Raw genomic sequence first — 18207 nt, 5'->3', positions numbered from 1 at the left:
TTGCAACAGTCTTTGCAAAAGCAATTCAGGATAACAGGTGATGGGTCAAAGGTGCAGGCTTCAGTAGCTGTGTTAAGCAAAGTTTGCCCAGGGAAGTGGTGGAGTCAGCATTCCTGGAAGTATTTGAAAGACACATAGATGTGACACCCAGGGTCATGGTTTAGTGGTGGGCTTGGCAGTGTTACCTTAACGGTTGAGGCTGACGATCTTAAGGGTCATTTTCAACCTTCCATGAGTAAAACAGGTGAAACTTCAGTTATGTCTCCACTTTCTCTCCTTCCAGTTCTGTAAAATCTAAAAGACTTGGTGCCCCCCAGTGGCTTTACAAATTATTGCTACATGTTCAAGGATAAAATTGCATCAAAACATGACTCCAAAATACTTCCAGAATTTTGATCTGTGTTTTACTGAATACTGTCCATTTTATCTTGCTTTTATTTCTTTAAAATTCCTTAAAAATTCTTTGGTGCAAAAAGTGGGCATAGATACCTGCTATAAAACATACAGCATGGGTCTGGAGTTTTCTTTTACAAACTACTTGCAGTAAGCCAAATCTTCAATTTTTGTTTTATTCCATTGCTACCCAGGTGAATTCTGGTTAAATTCAGTCTGTGATTACATTCAGATGAACAGCTGTGAAATTCTCATCTCGTTAAACATGAGGGGTTTTATGTCTTTGATTTCCAAGGCGTAGTGTATGCAGTGTGAAATTTTGCAGAGCTGTGTAACAGGCATCACTTTGGTTAAGGCTATAGAACATGAGGATAGGAGGAGACAATAAAAGATCACTGCAACACGTATGCATATTTCACATACTTTTCCATGCACATATGCATACAAGCATCTGTATGTATACAGATATTTCTGGTCACTTTTCATAGCTGTAAACTCATGCTGTTTATATTAGCAGAACATTCAAATGCCTTGGAAAGGATTGGGCATTTTACTGGTCTCAATCCTGACTCGAAGAGCTTTCAGTCTAATTTTAGAGGGAGATGATAAATGGATGTAACAAATAGCAGGGAGGAAGTGGTAACAACAGTAAGACTCTGGTTGTGTAGGGTACCAGTATGCCCAGTATACGATTTTGGAGCAATGTTTTGATTCAATATAAACAATGTTTTTCTATGTTAAGAAGTAAGCAAGTATCACAATGCTATGATTAAGACTGCAAAATATGTTTGGGTTTTGTCCTTTCTTCCTTTCTGTCTCTCTCTCTCTTTCATTCTCTTTCTTTCTCTCTCTTTCTCACTTTCTCACTTTCTTTCTTACTTTCTTTTCTGTAAGTTCTGTTTTTGCCTTGCTCTTGCCCTTTTGCAAAAAGTTCCTGTGAGCTGAAACATTCCACATCTAATCCTAGCCCAAAGTGAAATGTTTAATTTTTGTTTGATAACTGTCCTTGAACATGAAAAAAGGCAAAGTGCAAAAGCAAGAAAAGACACGGGCTTAGTTGTTTATTTTTCCAAAATTATTTGCTCTCATAAATGTATAAAAGCTAAGGAACTTGTAAACATCATTTTAGGTGTTGCTGATAATTTCTGGTGTAGGCTGGCATGAAGACAAACTGTAATTCTAACAGCTTTATTGTTGTCTTTTTTTTTTTTTTTTTTAGAGTAGTGAGTACTAGACTAATGACAGCAGAGATGGGGACTGGGTAAGGTACTACAGGTACCTGATGAGGACAGGGGTTCTTTTTTCCTAAATGCTTTTGTATTAATTTTCTGTTTGGAAGAATGTAAAACGTGGTATGAGAATGCAAGCATCACTGACTGAGTGTTAAAACTTCCCAGTTCGTTGTTAGCATGACTGTTTTTTCCTATTTGTTTGATTTTGGAAAAGCACCAGTTTCTTGTGCTACAAAATAATGGCTCTGGCTTCATGTCCAATGTCACTCTTTTTTACCCAGTAATTGTAAACAGATTGTCTGAGCTTTGCTATCTATTTTCTTGCTTATGCTGCCATCACCCTTCTTTTCAACTGAACCTGAGCACTGAGGTCAGAAGAGCAAGCAAGTTTTCCCCTTCTTTGCAGTTATTCTCATATTAAGTAAACTATTTAGAAAATGTCTCTTTCCAGCTCATTTTGTACTGGAATTTTGATAATTTTCTCTGTATGTCTGTATATCTCTCCCTTTCCCTATAATAACTTTTGCACTCTTTAGATATTCCCAGCCAAAACTAACAGTGGTAGAAAACCTAAAGAAGAATTATTACAATTATTTGCTATTAGTATCATATGAAACCGTGCCTAAATGTTTCATTAAGAAACAGATTAGTACTGCCTAAGATAGACTAAGCTACTAATATAGTAACAACTCAGTCTGGTCTTTGGAAGTCATAAATGGGATGTAATTTAACATAAACAGATGGCAATATGTGAATATTATCATATATGAGAAGAATTAAGAGAGAAAAGAGATTAGGGATGGAAAGAATTTCACACATCTTTTTTCTTGATGAATCAGATTTCTACAATGTAGATACTGTCTTTCTTTTCTCAGCATGTCAGGCTGTCGCATCAATTTGAACATTTAGTCCGTCAGGATGAAAGATTTGAGATCTGTGCTGAAGTTATCTTGGGACTAGTCTGTTTTCGGTTGAAGGTAAGAAAGCTGAGACCTACTTCTTCTGTCATGTTTTATAGCAGTAACTAAAGTAACCTCAATTGAACATAATCTTTGTAGTTAATATACTTTATGATTTTTTAAAGAAAATGAAGAAAGTTCGTGTAGGTCAAAGCACATTAAAGAAAGAAGCTTAAGCAATTTTCTTAAAAATTACTCAAATGCTTAAGAGAAATTCAAGCACATTAGGGTACGCAAGTACACAGTCAAGGCAAACAAATGGGCTACCCAGTCGTACAAAATGACCATTATGTTCTCTGCTTGATGGGCTTTGATGAAGAGGATTGTTTTAAGGTATTTCCCAAGACATTTGGATATGTGTGAGTGCATGTGTGTGTATTACATTTTCTTGTCAAGTTAATTTTATATGTATTTAATGTCCTTTAAAAAAATAATAAAAATTATATATATATACATATAAAATTACTATCATGGATGAAGATTAGAGTAGTAAACCTTGTTTTGTTTTAATTTTCAAAGGATACATTTTCATTTATAAAATCTTACAGTCAGACTGGCAAATTGGAGCCAGATACAAGTAAGAGCAGGTTGCATGGGAACCAGCTTCCCAACTGCTGTTGGCCTTGGTCTGCTTCTTTTTTTTTTCTGTGCTGAACATGATCCTTTTGCCCTTTTCAGCCTTTCATTCCCCAAAATCTCTGTAAGAGCCAAGTTCATTGATGTAGAGACCTTACCCAACAGAAACCTGAAAACTCACTCGGCACTCAGAGCGTAAGAGCTGCAGTAGCTGGGAGGGCTCACTTGTTCAATCAGACATTAAAAAGGGATCAGTATCTTATTTTAGGTAAAGAACACATTTAATAGAGGGGCTTGCAACTAAAGCGTCTATAAAGGACTGGATTGTGACACTGAATCTGAACACTAAGCAATAATAATAACAGCACTGGTGTTTTCCAGTTCACATGATACCTAAATGAGCTTTTTGCTTCTCTGAAGGCTCACAAGCACATCTTGGCTCCTTCTGGCCAGTGTGGTATTACTGCTTTTCACCAGTTCTTTTCTCAGTCATTCAGTTGCCACAGTTACCTGAATGTGATGCAGTTGGCTGAAGGGGCCAACAGATCTTCAATAATAAGGTAATGGTGAATTCATCTGGAGTAGGAAAATGGTTTTGTCTGAATTTATGTTGTTTAAAATAAAAAGAAAAGAAACCAAACATCTGTTGCTAGAGAATCAGAGAGATTACAGAACATGGAGGATTCCCAGTATGAGGAAACATGAATATAATTTATTTCCTAACGGGAACTTTTAAAAGATTTGAGGAATAGGTTCTGAGGCTTTTATTGCTCAATAACAAGATGTTGGTTGTAGTCTGCTCTCTCACATGGAACAGCAAACACTAATTTTGCAGATCCAGAGAGAGCTGTTAGTCAGTGCTCTGCATTTACTTTAAAGGACCAGTCCTGGTGAAATAGAGCATAGCAACAAGGAATTGTCACTACTGATCAGACCAGTAGTTCATCTACATCTGCCATCCTGTCCCTGATGATCCAGAGGAAGAAATCAGATCTACAGGGAAAAACAATTTTACAATAGGAGATAAATATTGGGTACCTAGCTAAGAAACTTTTGGACAAGTTTCTGCTGAAAACCAATGTCAAAACAGCAGTGTTTTCATTGCTTGCTATACCAGTCCAAAAAGCAAAAAGCAAAAAAACTCAAAACAAACCAAACCAAGAAGCTTTTAAATGAAGTTATCGTTATTTTTTGCAGCCTTACTTGCTTTCTCAATCGCTTTTTAAAAAAATGTTTCTGTGATTTCTGTGTTTCATATTAAAATGCATCTTCATCTAGAAGTAGGATACTTGTAACTTTAATTACAGGAGGACTAAGAACTGTAATGCTGCACAGCTGTAAAAAGTATGAAATGTTTTTCCTTCCTTTGTTCTTAAGAAACCTTTTTTAATTTTTTTTTTTTTTGCTTAGCTGTAACTGTTAATTTTTTTGCCTTTTGCACTGTTGCACAAATGCACTAATAACCCAACTTTACAACCATTTCATCAAATGTATCACACCAAAGGGTTAATTTTTGGCCTCCTTGTCAAGTCTGCAGATGAATGCAAGTCAAGCTAGTCATTACTCCAAGGGAGTGAGAATACTGTCTTATTGAAGCTGACAGACTCAATCAGAGCTGGCTTCTCAAAGCTCTGGGAGAGGATTAGTCACTACTAACTTCAATTTGACGTGACAGCCAAGTGTCAGAGCAGCCCCTAGGTGCAGCTGTGAGAGTAGAACAGAAGAAAGATATATAAATCTTTCTCCTGTCTCCCCTCACCCCTGCCAAAGGCACAAACTTAATATCATATAACTGCCTGCATTGCCTAAAAGTTAGAGCTGCACATTTTATATTAAAGGCAAAGACCATAATTTTAATGATGGAATACCTTCGTTAAGAAAATGGGATATCATTGTCACCAGTGACAGACTAATAATGGGTGGGGACCTGCAAACCACCAAAGTTGGTCGTTTTCTTAGTTAGGAACATTCCAGTTGCATGAAAGAGATTAAGGCGAAGCTATGAATTTCAGGCTCTCATCCAAATTCCCTGACAACTTGTGCTAAGGCAGAACAAGGTTTTGACTTGGGTTCAGCTCTAATATGATCCAAAACCATCAGAATAATACATTTATCCTCAGTGCCAAAGGAAAGCTGTGTCTGCCTTATGCTTTGGTTTTATATGGAAAAGGCTAAGCAGGCAAGTCATAACTGCATAGATTTGAGAGAACACGTTTTCTGATACAGATACTTTTGAGATGATCCGTGCTGCTACAGGAACAAAAGTGCTGCTGAAGAGATGCATTTGTCCAATTGTTACCCTTTTACTGCAGTCAGTGTTCAGTAAGGGAACTCTGTGGTAAAAGCACAGGTGCTCCTAGCATCGCCTGCAATTCCGTGTTACCAGCATTGTAAGGGAAAGAGTAAAGGCTGTACAGCAGCTGAGACACTTCCCCAAATAATAAAATTATAGCATTCAAGATCAACGTGGTATATCTTAAGCTATTACAATAATAATAGCTCTTGCCCAGCTTTTGCCCAGCAAAGCTGAAGCCATCTCTTAGTCTGCTAATATTGAAGTTAGACAGATGGGTTCCTTTATTTTGGGTAACAAAGTGTCAAAGATATGCAGCTAGCACTTCATCCTGCGTTGCTGAATCAGACAAAAACCCCAAGATTTTTGAGATCCCTTCTTCCATTGTTTTCATTTAAAGTGATTTACCACTGGTTTTGAAAAATCTGATGACATCTTCAGTTTTATTCTCAAATGCTGACGGACGTGAACTGGGAAAACCACTGATTCAACATTAGCTGAACTCCAAAAAAGCCAGCACTCCTCTGTACGATCTTATTTCTTTTGAGATTTGATATTAAAAGCATACAGCTGCTCTAAAATAAATCCCCACATTCACTATTTGAGCACAAGGAGAATGAAGTACGCTAGAAGGAGATAAAATCCAATACCACATGCAGAGTCCCTCTGACCTTCTGCAAGATATTTAACATTTATATCTTTGTTTCCTGGAATGCAAAAGACTCTTTACTTCCAGTGGGAGGGTCAGTTTACCACATATCTAAAATCTCCTGTCCCTCAAAACCTTCTCTCTGTAGGTCTCTGTGGTGGACACTTCCTATAGAACTTGAGGGAAATACTTAGGATTTCTGCTAATAGTATGAAACTTACTTATGCCAGGGATACATTCCTGTAACTATTTCTTAATTAAGGGTAGGATTTCAATCTTCATATTCAAAAGGCTCTCTCACAGCAGCCATGCTTAAGTGAAGACTGGAGGGTTTGCTTTATGAATGGTAGTATAGCTCATTGCAAAACTTCCTCCCATGTTTGATCAGATCTAAGAAAAGTGTAATGAAATAGATGTAATAATGAATGCTTTTACATGAAGCTACAGAGCTCATGACCTTAGTTCACAAAAAAGCAGTCAGCTATCACAAATGCCCCAGTGTGAACACTGCTTCTAAACCCCAGTTAATCCATAAATCTCTTGTGACTGAAAAAATATCTCTTGCGCCGTCATCTTTTTGTAATCCTTTGATGTCAGAGCACTGAGAGATGGGAAAGTGGCTGCGTGTTACTGGTGGTACTTGGGTTTGGCTGGTTGGCAGGATTTGCATATTCCAAGCTTGTTTCTGAAATTCATCACCATATCCACTGAATTACAATGATTTCAGGGCTCAAATGAACTAAATGAGGCACTTCTTAAAAGCATAAATGAGGCCAAGAAGATTCACCTGGTCCCGTGCCACCTGCGAGAGAAGTTTGTGCTACGTTTTGCTGTTTGTTCACGCACGGTGGAATCCACCCACATCAAGTTTGCCTGGCAGCACATCTCACAGCTGGCAACCGATCTTCTGCAAACATGGGAGCAAAACCACCACCAGCAGAAACAGCAGTGAAGTAGCAGTGGGGAGGAGGTAATTAGCTGGCTTTCTCTGTGTGGCCAAGTTTTATTTTAGGGGCAGGTGGGAAAGTCAGGATATGAAGGGAAAAAAAACAAGAAACCAAAGTCTGTTGTTATATAGCCCAGCTGCAGTAGCAAAATCCTTGCCAGCAAGTTGTGTTGTAACCTTAATCATTCCTTCTCTGTACTGTGGTTTCATCTTGCCTGTTTCCAGGGTGCAGATAGCCATGGAGGCTCAAGCTGTGATTTCCTACCAGTTTGTAATCAGAAGCATTTATTGAACCAGGCAGTGGAAATGGGTTAGTGCTCCCTCTGTTGTCCCCATTAACCTTTAGCACACCCACTCCTTGCTTCACAGATGAAACTGTGAGGAGTCATCAATTCATTTAACATTGCTATGACTTCAGAAAGAATCCAAGTTGGGGAAAATTCAGTAACCTGGATTTAACACTGTTCAGGTCCGATTTAAATAAGCTTGTGCAAAGCTGCTGTCTTGATTTGGGGAACTATCATGTCATGACATGCTGTTTGCTGCAGTACTTTTGTAAATAAAGTTCGTGCTTCAAAACTTTCTGCATTACACAGCCAAATCAAGGGATGGTGAGTACTAAATGAGCATTAACTGTCCTTATGGCAGGGTGCCTACCTTCTCCTAAAGGGTTTGCTTTTAAAACAGACATTTTGTCAAATCTGGCAGCTGGTTTTCACTCTGATCATTCATAATAAGACCTCCTAAAAGCTCCTTCCTAAGAGTTTTGTCAAAAGCCATGTGCTACCTGATATTCTGTATTTTAACAACATTATTATAAGCAGCGATTATTTGAAAATAATCAATGTGTTCTGTGAAATAGAGTGGTGATTCCTTCTTATGGCTACCATTCTGCTTATGTCATTGTGTAATAAATCTTTGACAAAACATGCTAAGAAATGCGATGAAAAAAATGGTTCTCTGTTTCTCAATTCAGGTAACAAACAAGATAGCAAATTACAATAAAAATAGAAATTAAGAGAACCAACCCTAAAAATATGGTGTGGTGCCCCCTCAGTGGTTTTCTTCCATTAACAGTGATGCATGGAATATGAAAATATTGGAAAACAATTAATCTTCAGAGAAAGTCAAATAATGTGTACTTGATACCAACCATTGCTATGTCATACTGTTGAAGGCAGGTACAGTAAAGAGGTGAAATGGAAGTCAGAAATCATATCTGACTTTAATAAGTATTTCTGTCATTTTGAAAATATAAATTCCAGGCAGTTATTTCTATCTAAGTAAGATCAAAATAAATAGCTACTCCAAGAAAAGGAATCTGCAGGATTCATTTCTACATTTGCATTTGTCTTAATCTTTTCCTTTTATTGTTCATATTAACTTCTAAAGCATCTTGAATAACTTGCACAATTATTCAGCTTTCTTCCTCTGTCCCTTGCAAATGTAATTCCTACATATGGGAAGCTGCAGGTAGACCATGAAACATGCACCGAGGCAGTTAATTTGGCACACAGTCTGCTTCAACCCACTGTCTTTCCAGAGGGGATTAAAGAAGTTGACTATGGATCTGGTGACTCCTAATCACCCCACTTCTGCTGTGCAAAGTGGAGAAGGATTAGTATTAACACATGTGCAAGTGGTATGTGAGAGACGTGCATGAATCCTGACAGTAAGGAAAGTAGACCAACCTCTGCACTTCCAAAAGGTCAGGCTGTGTGTCCAGGGTAGATAGTGACATGCCATCCTTCTGTAGGGCTTGCCAGAGCCTGCATTATCCACCCAGATGGAAAAGCTGCTTACTATTTCTTTAAGGAATTGCTTTCACAGGTAACAGATGAAGGAAGGGATGACGAATCTGGCAAAAGCCTGTAATATTTGAGCAGGTGACAGAGCCACTCCACCAGGCACTGCTCTCAGCTACAGGATCAGAAATTCTGATGGCATCATTCTCATTAGCAGAACCAATATGAAATTAAGCTTTTCTGTAGTGGCACAACGGAATAGATTGGTAGACTGAAAACAGCAGAAAAATGCTGGCAGTTGTTTCCTTTCTCTGTTATCAGTTTTTTTAAAAACAACATTATTCAGTTCTCCTGACTTGGGAAATGATATTCATCCATAGCCCATATGGTCCACACTGGTACAATTTCACAGCTTTTACACTATGACAACACTAGAATCTAGGAGCCAGAAAAGAATTACACCTTTGTTATGAGACAGACCAGTGTTTTGTATGTGAAATATCTAACCAGATCTGTCCATGAACATAAAAGAGATCAGATTCTGATCAAAGCTATCATAGAGTAAATCCAGGATAATTCCATTTAAATTAAACGGAGCTGCTTTGGGCTTATATGACAATAATTGAAATTAAAATTCTAACTAATAAGTATTGGAAAAGAAATGCATAAGGTAAGGCAAAACTAGCTGAACACAAGAGGATTTTGGTGGAAATTCTCTCCATGGAAACTAAAGCAGAGGTGGATGATGCACGCCTGTGTGAGCCTCAGACTGCTGTAGAACCAGGATGCAGGCAGAATCCACATCCAAAGTCAGGAGAGGATAAATGCTCCCAACAGCCCAGAATTAGGTTTCTAGGTCCCTCTAGACCTTTGTGGGAAAATGTTGCCAAAACCTGACATTCAATTAAACATTTTTCAGATTACGGGTATCAGTTTTAGAAGGGGCTGCTGTCCAGAGACCAGAACTTCTGGCAAAGAATTTAGGATAGGGGTTAATTTAAAATATTATAAATGCAGTAAATGATTTTTGTTTTTAAGGAAGCGTTGTAAGTAAATCTTCCAAGAAACTGCAGTGACAAGACCCATAGAATTAATTTCCCCACAGCCAGCCCAGTACAGAAATCTTAATTTCACAGTTCTAGTTTTTCTGAGGTGATTTGAATATGTAATTGGTGAAGGGCTTCTTAGGATTGAATCTCACATACCCTCTTTTCCCCACCTGGCAATTCCTTTGCAGACTATAAATGTTAGGTCATCTGAGAATGAAATCTGGTCCACATTATCAACTCCAGAACAAAAGTGTTGAAAAGAACATTCTGAAAGAACATAATTGCTGTTCTGTTCTGTAGCTTTGCAACATACCTGTGAGAAGTACTGTATTTATGAAGAGTTAATATGTGAACCTGGATTTATTGTGCCTTGTGTGCAAAAGCTAATGCTGTCTGTGCTGATTAATACTGTTTGATGTTAAAAATAACTAGTAAATCTCAGAGCTGTGCTTTAGTAGAATATCCACATCTCAAGGGAGAGAGTGCGGCTGCTGGATAAGGGTGGGGGGGAAGTTACTCCTCAATAAACATATGTTTGGTTTTTTTTCAAACTAGCAGGGTGCTAGTACTATACTTACATTCTTAGTAATAATAAAAAATTATATTTTATTACTGATGGTGAGATACTGAAAAGATGTATTTATGAAAATGTTGCTAATATATTATACTCTGAAATGCATTATAATTGTTTAATTTCTAATATTCTCTTGCCTTTACATATAAGATTCTGCTCATGGTTGTTGTTTTGTTGTTGTCTCCTCTAAGGATACCATATTTATGAGCGGTACTTACACTGCACTTGCCTTAACAACAGCAATCTAAACCTTGAGATGTGTGATCTTGCATTGCTCAAAGACGGGAGCAAATGAGAGATGAAACTGAGAACCCTGAAGACCAGGGTGGTGGAGGCAGTTTAAATAACCATTGGTGGCCAAAATCCATACAGCATATGTACAGCCTGTATGACCCAAATGGGAAAATAATCAGATGTTTAGTGCTTTTTTAGTATAATTTATTGAGTTCCTTTAAAATCTGTATCCAGGGCCTACTTGAATGGACATATAGGTTTTAATTGGCAGCATTAATAAATGGAAACAAAACTACAACTATTGTCTGTCTTTGTTCTTTCCCATTTTATTCATGACATATGCACTGTGAGGGGTCCAACTTCCTCGCTGAGTGGGGGGGAAATCAGTGCCCTGATTTTCACCATCAGTGCTTTTTTCTCATTGTCTCAGTGCCTGGCCAAACCAGAATCCTGCAGCTGGATGTGCCACTGGAGCCAGCTGTCCAGCTTTGGCTTTGGTTTCCAGTCTAGGCATCACCAGATAGGAGAAGGCAGCAGCCCATTCCACTAGCCCTGCCTACCCAGAGCCTGTGTTCCTTAGGGGAGCTGAGCTGTGGGCTCCTTCCCTCCCTGCCTCTGCACAGCCCAAGGGAAACTGGGCAAGCACACTTTGGGGGAAGTGGGATGGCAGCGGTGTTACCAGCTACAGACGTTAGCCCAATTTGGTCTCAGATGATAGCTTGCTAGTAGTGCAGACAGTTTAAAATGCTGTTTGCACTAATGGTATTACAAGCTTGACGTAGAACAAAAACCTGACAGTAACAAAAGAAATGTTTCTCACGGGAAATTAAACGTTCACCTACACTGAAGCGACTGTGTTAATACCAGAGGTGTAACTGCAGCGTAGCGTGCCAATTTGCATCAAGATTGGTGTGCTAGTTTGAACTTGGGCTGGTGTGATCCAGCTAGGGACTCCACGACGAGGCTGAGTTCATAGGACATATCCCCCTGAGCCACCATCTTCTGCCTTGTTAGGCATACTGTTACTCGTCTCATTACTCTGACAGAGAGCCCTGCTACTGCTGCCGAGCCCTTTAGCAGAGCTGTTCCCCAGTAAAGGTCTGTTCATCACCTGCTGTTTCTGAGGGTGTTGGACACCATTAGCCTCCAACACTGCCATGGTGGCTGCAGTACCCTGCAGCCTCTGACACAGTACGACAGGTGGAACAGGTGGCCGTGGTGTTCTGGTGCTGTGTGCGCAGAGGTGTGGGTCCCCGCTGACAGCACCCGAACCACCAGCTGAGCTGCAGCTTGTGTCTGGGCTCACGGCATGTGGAGCCTGTCTCCCGTGGAGCTCATCCTGCGCAGAGGGTGGTCGCTGAGGGTAGAGCCTGGCACTCTGCTGGCCCGGCCTCCCCCAGACTGAGTCAAGGGCACCCAGAGGGCCTTCTACTGAGAGAAAGGCGGGCAGCAGTCCACGTGAGGTAGCTGCCCTGCTGTGTGGGGCAGCCATTGAATTCAGCACTGAAGCAGCCAGTAGCACTCCTGCTCCTGCGGTCACTTCATGTGTGACCAAGCCTTTATCAAAAAAGCTTTTCCGAAGCCTGCCTTGGTCCTGTGGGCATGCGGGTACCCTTCTGGGCAGACAACCGGCACCGCGGCTCGCTCACCCCCGGAGGGACGGCCGCCTCCGGGACCACACTGACGCTGAGGTCGGCTGAGGGACCCGCGCGTGCAGCGGCAGGAGGCGGGGCCGACCTGCCTCCCAAGGCACGGATCCCGCGTCTATTGGAGGGCGTACGCCTTGGGCGCAGCCAATAGGGACGCGTGTCGTCCCCTCCCTCTCCATCCCCTCCCATAGCTCCGGTAAGCCCGAGCGGAAGACGAAGGCGCGGCGAGCCGTTCCCCGCTCTTCTACTTGTCCCTCCCTTCTGATCACCGATTGGCTGCGCCACCCAGAGCCCTGTTATCCGATTGGTGGGCGGGAGCGGGGCGGGGCTTGGGGCAGCGCGGGATCTGCAGAGGTGGCTGGTGGGTGTGTGCGTGGTGCGGGTCTGGGTGTGTGGGGGTGGCTCTGCGGGACCCCGTCGGCCCCCGTCCTCTGTGGGTTCCCTGCTTTCTTCCCCCCCCCGCCTGTGCTTGCAGGCGCCGGGCCCCGGCCCGGACGCGGTTGGCGACAGCGGGCGTGAGGGGCCTCGCTGCGCGCCAGCAGCTGAGCCCACCCGGGCAGAACGCTGAGCCCCGGCGATCCAGAGGTGAGGGGTCCCTTGGCCCTGGTGCGGCAGAGCGAAGGCCGCTGGGAGCCCTCAGGGATCTGGTGTCGGCTTCCCCCCCCTCCGGTGTGGCGGGGGTTTGACCTGATGGAAGCTGTGCGGGTGAGGGCTCGTGCGGTAGCGGGTTTCTGGCCGCTGGGCGGCGTCGGGCTGTGCGCGCTCCGCTGGAGCGGAGGAGCTGGGCCGCTGGCGTGGTGCCCTGCTGGGTTCAAGGCCTACGGGCAAGCCTGCTTTGCCCTGGTTTGGGATTACAGAATCATGGAAGGGGTTTTAGAAGTTTCACCCCCCCCTGCCATGAGCAGGGACACCGCATACTGGAGCAGCTTGCTGAAAGCCCTGTTCAGCCTGGCATATGTGTTCATATATGCATGAACGTGGCTTGCAGGTAGTTACTTGCCCCTCGGTTTGCTGAGGCTGAAACTTGCGTGCCAGAGATTCGTTACTGTCAGTGCTTTGGTAAACCCACAACTTCAGACACTTACGTGTAAGTATGATGTCCACATCTGGCAATGGGTTTGGCTGTTGAAGAATGACTGACTATATGTGTACACATTTGGCTGTCTCTTGGGGGAAAATACTGAAGCTGTGAGGACAACTAATAGAACAGGGAGAGAATGTGATACTGGAAGATACTTGCAAATTAAAATCAAACTGAAGTTTTAAACTGGCTACCAGTGTTTACTTATGACCTTCCCTCAATGCTGTGAAGATGATTATTAAATCGTTACTTTGCAGGTGGTGAACTTGAGGTTTTCTATTCTGAATGATGCATATCTATAGAAATATTTCTTGGGAGCAGATGCCCGATACTAAACTTTTTCTGAATTTAGCTTTTGTGTTTCACAAGATGTTTTTGATGCAACAGTTACAAAAAGGTAGCGTGCACAGGGACAGTTATTTAGTATGGTGTTAGAGAAAAGAAAAGGCTCAGCTCTCTATCTCCTGTTCACCTGTTACTCAGCTGCAGATGGGTTATGGTGGGATTGTGTGCCTAATTCGGTAGGTGCAAGCTGGACTTCTCACGGTACAAAAGTTGACAGTGATTTTTCAGAGGAAGTCTTTTTTTTTTTTAATTAGCTTCCTGTTTAATTGCACTGAATGTACAGAGAAAAGGTATTTTGACTTTTCTAAACAGCACTACAAAGTTTTGATGCAGTCCCAAAAAATCCAACATAATTTATCTCCTTATTGTTTACCACATGTGTAACCCCTCCTGCCAAAATCATATTGTGCTCTCTGTTGTCCTAACACCGTTGCAGACTTTCTGGAAATGAATAGGGAACACCCTCCCTCCCTTCAGCTCTGTCTCCCCAGTCTTGTATGTACATTACACCTCTGCCTTAACCTGTGCTCATACATAGTCTGTAGCTGATTCAGGAGAAGACTGCAGATTGATTTGTGCTTTGTTGGAAGGGTTGCAGAATACAGTGTAACAGGTTTTGTTTGAAGTATTCTCTGACTGGAGCATCCTAGTACACAGTGAATTTAAGAGAAAGGAGAATTTTACCTGTCATATCCTATGTTGGGCGCATGTCCCATATGAACAGATGAGAAGATCAGAATTACTGTGTGTTACGAGCTTTCTACAAACCCTGTTGAGGCGGTGATTAGTGACTTGTAATTTTGCCTGTGCCTGTGTCTCTTCTGAAATCATGAATCCTTGACATTACCAGAAATCTCTCTGCACATGAGACATTGCAGAGAAAGACTTCTTTGAAAATATGTTATAAATATGAGCATATCTTTTCAAGTGTAGCAAAATGTGCCTTACCAAACAAATGCCATCTTTCCTGTTTCTTTAGGTAAAAAATTGCTGAAGGAATATAAATTTCCCTTTCTAAAACTGAGAAACAAGCGTTGCTATAAACACACAAGAGCTTTGTGTCTCTAAAATGTAAAATGGAGACATTTTAGTATGTAATAAATGGAACAGTTTTGAACTTTTGCTCTAAATCTGTAAATATTATCTTAATCTGAAAGTTTACTGCATTCAGGGTTATTCATTCCACTTTTACCTCCCTTCAGATACTTTGCATATAGTTTCATTTATTAGCTTCCTTGTTTCATTTTTATTACCATCACTGCAATAGATTTTGTTATTCTGGTGTATAATCTGTCCTCTGGACTGCGCTGTATTCTGTCAAATAAGAGTGAAAGCACTGGTGATTGCATTTAACAAGGCCAAGTTTTGTTTGTCCATCTGTTACCATTCTTTGCACTTTACTGACATCCCTTGGAGACTTCTGATTAGAAGCAAACTCTCTTTTTTGTGGTGGCTGTGTTTTGTTTGGGATTGTTGTTCTTTTTTAGCCTTTCTTTCTTTTGATCAAGGAAGAAAAGAGAACCCCAGTCTAAATGACTTTACACCACAAAGCTGGTTCCTTTTTGGAAATGGTAAAATGCCCAGGCTAAGTAGCTTACAAGATCTACTGCACTATTTCTTTCAATTAAAATAATGTATGTTTTCAGGTATATGTATTTAGGAAAGGGGGAAAGCACCTAAAGCAAATGGTAGTGCGATGCAGTGCATTTTCTAACAGCAGGTATTTTATGTGTATTTCAGTGTCGGTGATGGAAAACCCCAGCCCCAGTGCTGTGCACCTGAGTGACTGGCAGAAAAGTTACTTCGCGATTACCTCTGGCACCTGCACGCCCGGGCAGAAGGCAGATGAATACCGTGCCAAAATCCTGCGTATTCAGTATGCATGGGCAAACTCCGAGATCTCTCAGGTCTGTGCTGCCAACCTGTTTAAAAAGTATGCAGAGAAGTACTCTGCGATTATTGACTCTGACAACATAGAGACTGGCTTGAATAACTATGCCGAAAACATCCTGACTTTGGCAAAGTGTCAGCAGAATGACAGTGACAAGTGGCAATCTGCCCTGACAACAGACAATGTATTTAAGTTAAAGCGTGTGCAAGAGAGGATGCAGGCTGGCAAAAGTTTCCAGAGCTCTCAGATGGCACCAGCAGATGCCTCTGTTCTAGCTGAGAAAGGGGTCAGTGCCTCTGCTGTTCCAGCCTTTCCTAAACTCAGTGTTTTCAGCAGTGCCAGAGAGACTGAGCTCTGTGCTGGCTCAGCAAAATGTATGAGTCAGGGACCAGATCTCCTTGAGCATCCTTCATCTTCAAAGTCTCTTCAAAGCAGTGTGCTTCCTGTGGCCAAAACATCAGATACACTTCCTGCCTCTTCAGCATCCTCAAATGAGCAGGTTAATGCAGGTTTCCAGGCAACTCCACTATTTGGAAACAAAGAAGTGACAAGTAGTAGTTCTCTGAAAACATCAGGTAATTGTCATGATGGACAGAATTTGCTTCTTTCTAATCAGTCAGCTGTACCTGCATGGTCCACGAGTTCTGGGAAAAGAAAAGCATTTTATGGTCTGGCTGATGAAGACAGCACAGCAATTCCTAACCTTGCTCCATGCCAGGCTTACAGTAGTACAGAAACCAGTAGTTTCTCAGGGTATAGAAACAGAAGTGAAGAGGGCAGTGTTCCTGGTTTTAGAACTGCAAAAGAACAGCTGTGGATGGATCAGCAAAAGAAACCTCAAAGCCTACCACAGCGTGCACCAGTCTCATCCTACGGAGGCATAAAAAAGTCGCTGGGAGCAGGCAGATCTCGGGGTGCCTTTGGCAAGTTTGTTCCTCCAGTTCCAAAACAAGATGGAAATGAAAATGGAGGAGCACAGTGTAAACCTCATGCAAAAGGGTCAACAGATCCATCACTGCCTGTAGATGAGCGACTGAAGAACATAGAGCCAAAAATGGTTGAACTCATAATGCATGAGATCATGGACCATGGGCCTCCGGTCAACTGGGATGACATTGCTGGGGTTGAATTTGCTAAAGCTACTATAAAAGAAATAGTAGTCTGGCCTATGCTGAGGCCAGACATCTTCACTGGGCTACGTGGTCCTCCTAAAGGAATTCTTCTCTTCGGCCCTCCGGGGACTGGCAAGACTCTCATAGGCAAGTGCATCGCATGCCAGTCTGGAGCAACCTTTTTTAGCATCAGTGCCTCTTCTCTGACTTCCAAATGGGTAGGTGAAGGGGAGAAGATGGTCCGTGCTCTGTTCACCGTGGCACGATGTCAACAGCCGGCAGTGATCTTCATTGATGAGATTGATTCCCTGCTGTCCCAGCGTGGAGATGGGGAGCACGAGTCATCGAGAAGAATAAAAACTGAATTTCTGGTCCAGTTAGACGGGGCGACAACCTCCTCAGATGATCGTATTCTGGTGGTCGGAGCAACCAACCGACCCCAAGAAATTGATGAAGCTGCCCGAAGGAGGTTGGTGAAGAGACTGTACATTCCTCTTCCAGAAGCCTCAGCGAGGAAGCAGATTGTTACCCGTCTAATGTCGAAGGAGCACTGCTCCCTAAATGAAGAGGAAATTGAACTCATAGTTAAGAAATCAAATGGGTTTTCTGGGGCAGACATGACACAGCTCTGCCGAGAAGCGTCTCTGGGCCCTATCCGCAGTCTTCAGTCCCTGGACATTGCAACCATCATGCCAGATCAAGTACGGCCGATTGCTTTCCTGGACTTTGAGAGTGCCTTCAGAACTGTGCGGCCCAGCGTCTCCCCGAAGGACCTGGAGCTGTATGAAACCTGGAACCAGACATTCGGCTGCGGTAGATAAATTGCACCCTGACAGTTTCACAGAACCATTTCCTTACCACTGTCATGTATCAAACCCAAGATGATTTAGAGTGTCTGCACTTCTTTTTGTTTCTGTCTTTGAAATGTATCTTCTTCTGTTATGCAGGCAGATACCTGGGCCCTGGCCTGAGGTTTCACCAGCTGAAACGACCATGAGAAACTGCTGGTCATGGTATGAGAAACTCTAAACAGTAACAGAGTGAGAAGCTGACAAAAGTTACAGATAGCTGCTGTGAAAGATGGGCAGATTTCAATGGTATGTAAGGAGAAGGTGGTCAAACCTCACAGAGAATTGGAGGGAGTACTTGGGGGGAATCTGGCAAGGCTGCTGTGCTGTATAAGTAACACTGTGCAAGGCTGAGGGATCACAGCTAACGTTACCAGAAATAGCAGTTTGGGGTAGGAACGCAGCAAAACTGGGACCAGTGGGGAAAAGTAGTTCAGGGTGCATTGTCTGGGAGGAGATTGGAGCAGAGGGAGGAAAGGGTTGAGGTGGGCATGGGAAGAACATGCATGGAAAATAAAAAGGGGGGGTAAAAGGGGTTGGGCCCCATGTAAGCAGTGCTCTTGTCTGACTGAGCCCTGTGCCATATCGCTGCTGTCTGCCTCAGCTTCTTATTAAATACTTTTTCTGATGA

General features: G+C 42.3%; 2 protein-coding genes across 4 annotated transcripts in view; both read left to right on the top strand.

Moving 5' to 3' along the window:
* The window catches only part of DDC (dopa decarboxylase), a 49994-nt gene extending 39046 nt beyond the window's left edge, over positions 1-10948 (top strand). Inside the window, exons 12-13 of the mRNA XM_062610901.1 lie at positions 2501-2602; positions 6830-10948. Of these exons, the coding sequence (XP_062466885.1) occupies positions 2501-2602; positions 6830-7054 (327 nt within the window). The 3' untranslated portion in view covers positions 7055-10948. The remainder of the gene's footprint in view (positions 1-2500; positions 2603-6829) is intronic.
* A 1827-nt stretch (positions 10949-12775) lies between these two features.
* On the top strand, positions 12776-18207 carry FIGNL1 (fidgetin like 1). 3 transcript variants are annotated; one of them, XM_062610876.1, is made up of 3 exons: positions 12776-12884; positions 15466-17541; positions 17676-18207. In XM_062610876.1, the coding sequence occupies exons 2-3, from the start codon at positions 15474-15476 to the stop codon at positions 17723-17725; spliced, it is 2118 nt and encodes a 705-aa protein (XP_062466860.1). In that variant the 5' UTR covers positions 12776-12884; positions 15466-15473; the 3' UTR covers positions 17726-18207. The 3 variants fall into 3 exon arrangements, with proteins under 3 accessions (XP_062466860.1, XP_062466861.1, XP_062466859.1); XM_062610877.1 differs by lacking the exon at positions 12776-12884 and adding an exon at positions 13196-13386; XM_062610875.1 differs by lacking the exon at positions 12776-12884 and having other exon boundaries at positions 15226-17541.

This window comes from Pezoporus occidentalis, unplaced genomic scaffold (assembly GCF_034315485.1).
Source record: "Pezoporus occidentalis ecotype Australia unplaced genomic scaffold, CSIRO_AGI_Poc_V1 ctg15, whole genome shotgun sequence".
NCBI classification, from domain to species: Eukaryota; Metazoa; Chordata; class Aves; order Psittaciformes; family Psittacidae; genus Pezoporus; species Pezoporus occidentalis.
The sequence above is the reverse complement of the archived record's forward strand: the minus strand, read 5'-3'. Positions and strand labels throughout refer to the sequence as shown.

Bases quoted from the DNA above. Each gene is read 5' to 3' on its own strand.
- FIGNL1 (XM_062610875.1), top strand. From the start codon at position 15,411: ATGGTAGTGCGATGCAGTGCATTTTCTAACAGCAGGTATTTTATGTGT. The intron at 17,542-17,675 runs GTAGATAAATTG...TCTGTTATGCAG, and splicing joins GAACCAGACATTCGGCTGCG to GCAGATACCTGGGCCCTGGC.